The 1,832-nt window shown below is 32.6% G+C and overlaps 1 protein-coding gene across 4 annotated transcripts in view; it reads right to left on the reverse strand.

The window, feature by feature from the left end:
- Positions 1 to 648: 648 nt before the first annotated feature.
- Positions 649 to 1,832, reverse strand: part of LOC108950565 — a 2,313-nt gene continuing 1,129 nt past the window's right edge. For 3 of the 4 annotated variants that reach the window (XM_026839438.1, XM_018816523.2, XM_018816524.2), the window contains 2 exons: positions 1,051 to 1,100; positions 649 to 893 (listed from right to left, as the gene is read on the reverse strand). Coding sequence is in view for 1 of the 4 variants with exons in the window: in XM_018816524.2 (XP_018672069.1) it covers positions 796 to 893; positions 1,051 to 1,100 (148 nt within the window). In the remaining 3 variants the exon portion in view is untranslated. The remainder of the gene's footprint in view (positions 894 to 1,050; positions 1,101 to 1,832) is intronic. The other variant, XM_026839437.1, reaches the window with a different exon arrangement.

Genomic DNA, 1,832 nt, shown 5'->3' on the forward strand with positions numbered 1-1,832 from the left:
CGTTTTTGTTAATAAAATGTATTTTAATTTCAGAAATGAAAATCTTTTTTTCAGAATCGACATTATTTTCCGAAGTGCATTTTCGTTTCTGCAATAATTCAGAAACAAAATTATTTAACAGAAACGAAATTATTGTTTTCCGAACACGTTTTTGTTTTTACAATGTATTGTAAATTCAGAAACAAAAGTCTTATTCCAGAAACGAAAATATTGTTTCCCAAACTCGTTTTTGTTTCTACAATGTATTATCAACGCAGAAACGAAAGTTATTTTACAGAAACGAAAATATCGTTTCCCGAACGCGCGTTTTGTTTCTATAATACATTCTGAAATAAAAATCATTTTTAAAAACGAAATTTTAATATCAAAACGAACACAATTGAAGTAACTTAAACTAACAGAAGTGAAATTTATGTTGAAGCGGGCAAGACAGGGTACTGCATGAGTGTACAGTTAATAATCGTACAGGAATATATTAACGCAAATTATAGTAGGGTGGGGAAAGATGGGGCACCTTTTTATTCGATTTGCTCGTCCCATTTTGGAATAAACAAGTACATTCAAAGAATTATAGAACCGTATTTTCACGACTCCCATAGACTGTTAATTGTTTAAAACACGATCAGGATATTTAGATAATATGTGTCATTGCTGTCCCATCTTCCCCAACCGTACTACATAACATTGTTTTTGTTCTATTGTATACATTTTTTATTTTTTTCAAAGTCAGAAAAGAAAATTGTGTTATGCCTTGCTTGTGACATATTGGAAATTAAAACGCTTGAAGAATGGTGGTTATAAATGTTTTCTCCTCTTTTTAACAAGCTTCAGAGGAGAAGAGTGTACTTCCTCTGGTTCAGATTCAGCATTCCTCGTTGTTTTTTGGGGAGTATCTGTAAATTTACGAAAATAAGTAAACAGTTTAGAATCATTATTGTGAATATTTGCCTTATTAACTATGTTTTATCTACCTTCTGAAACTGAAATTTAAAGTATTAAAGAATACTTTAAAAACATTGCATAAAGCTACAATAATAATACAAAGCATACATGGTAATGAAACCGGTTCCGCAGCATAAAAGCACCCGTTGTATGGCCACCTTGCCTTGTATGGTTGGCCGAATATGAAATCATCTAGTGATCGTATGTGTTTATGCTCCATAGTTCTTACATGACGAGTCTTACATGACGAGTTGTAATTGGTTGTAAACTTTACTTACCATCACCGTCCTCTCTATTATCGCTTGTTCAGACAACACATCTTTGGACTCTGTAAAACAAACAAGTATGCATTTCAATAACAACGCATATAGAGACAATAATATTAACAGATGGGTGGGGTTAATACCAAATTGAAGGCGGAACAGAAATTAAACATCATTATGAAATTCAATGAATAAGACTATACTCATTTATGATTATGTTTAATTACAAAATAAAATAAGTTAATCATAAAATGTGTATAGCGGATAACATGAGCCAATCAACTTACTAACCAGTTGCAAGTTTCTCCCAAATATTTCTGCCCTTTTCAACCAGCTCATGTGGATGGGATATATGATACACTTTTTCGGCCATCTGTAAAGAGTGTCCTTCTGCTCTGGCAATAGCCAGCTGTACGTCTTTTGGTTGTTTGGAAACAAAAGAAGTTATCAATTTTCTGACATCTGTAACATTTACACTTTTTCCAATGAACACTTTCTTGATAGTTTTGTTCCAAACTTTGTCAAATTCAGAAGAGTCCATTTTTTCATTTCCATTTAGAACAAAAAGCGTTATCACCAGATTCAGCTGACTGTTGTCTATAGTTCCACACCATCTTGGATGCAGCT

This window comes from Ciona intestinalis, unplaced genomic scaffold, assembly GCF_000224145.3.
Source record: "Ciona intestinalis unplaced genomic scaffold, KH HT000266.1, whole genome shotgun sequence".
NCBI lineage: Eukaryota > Metazoa > Chordata > Ascidiacea > Phlebobranchia > Cionidae > Ciona > Ciona intestinalis.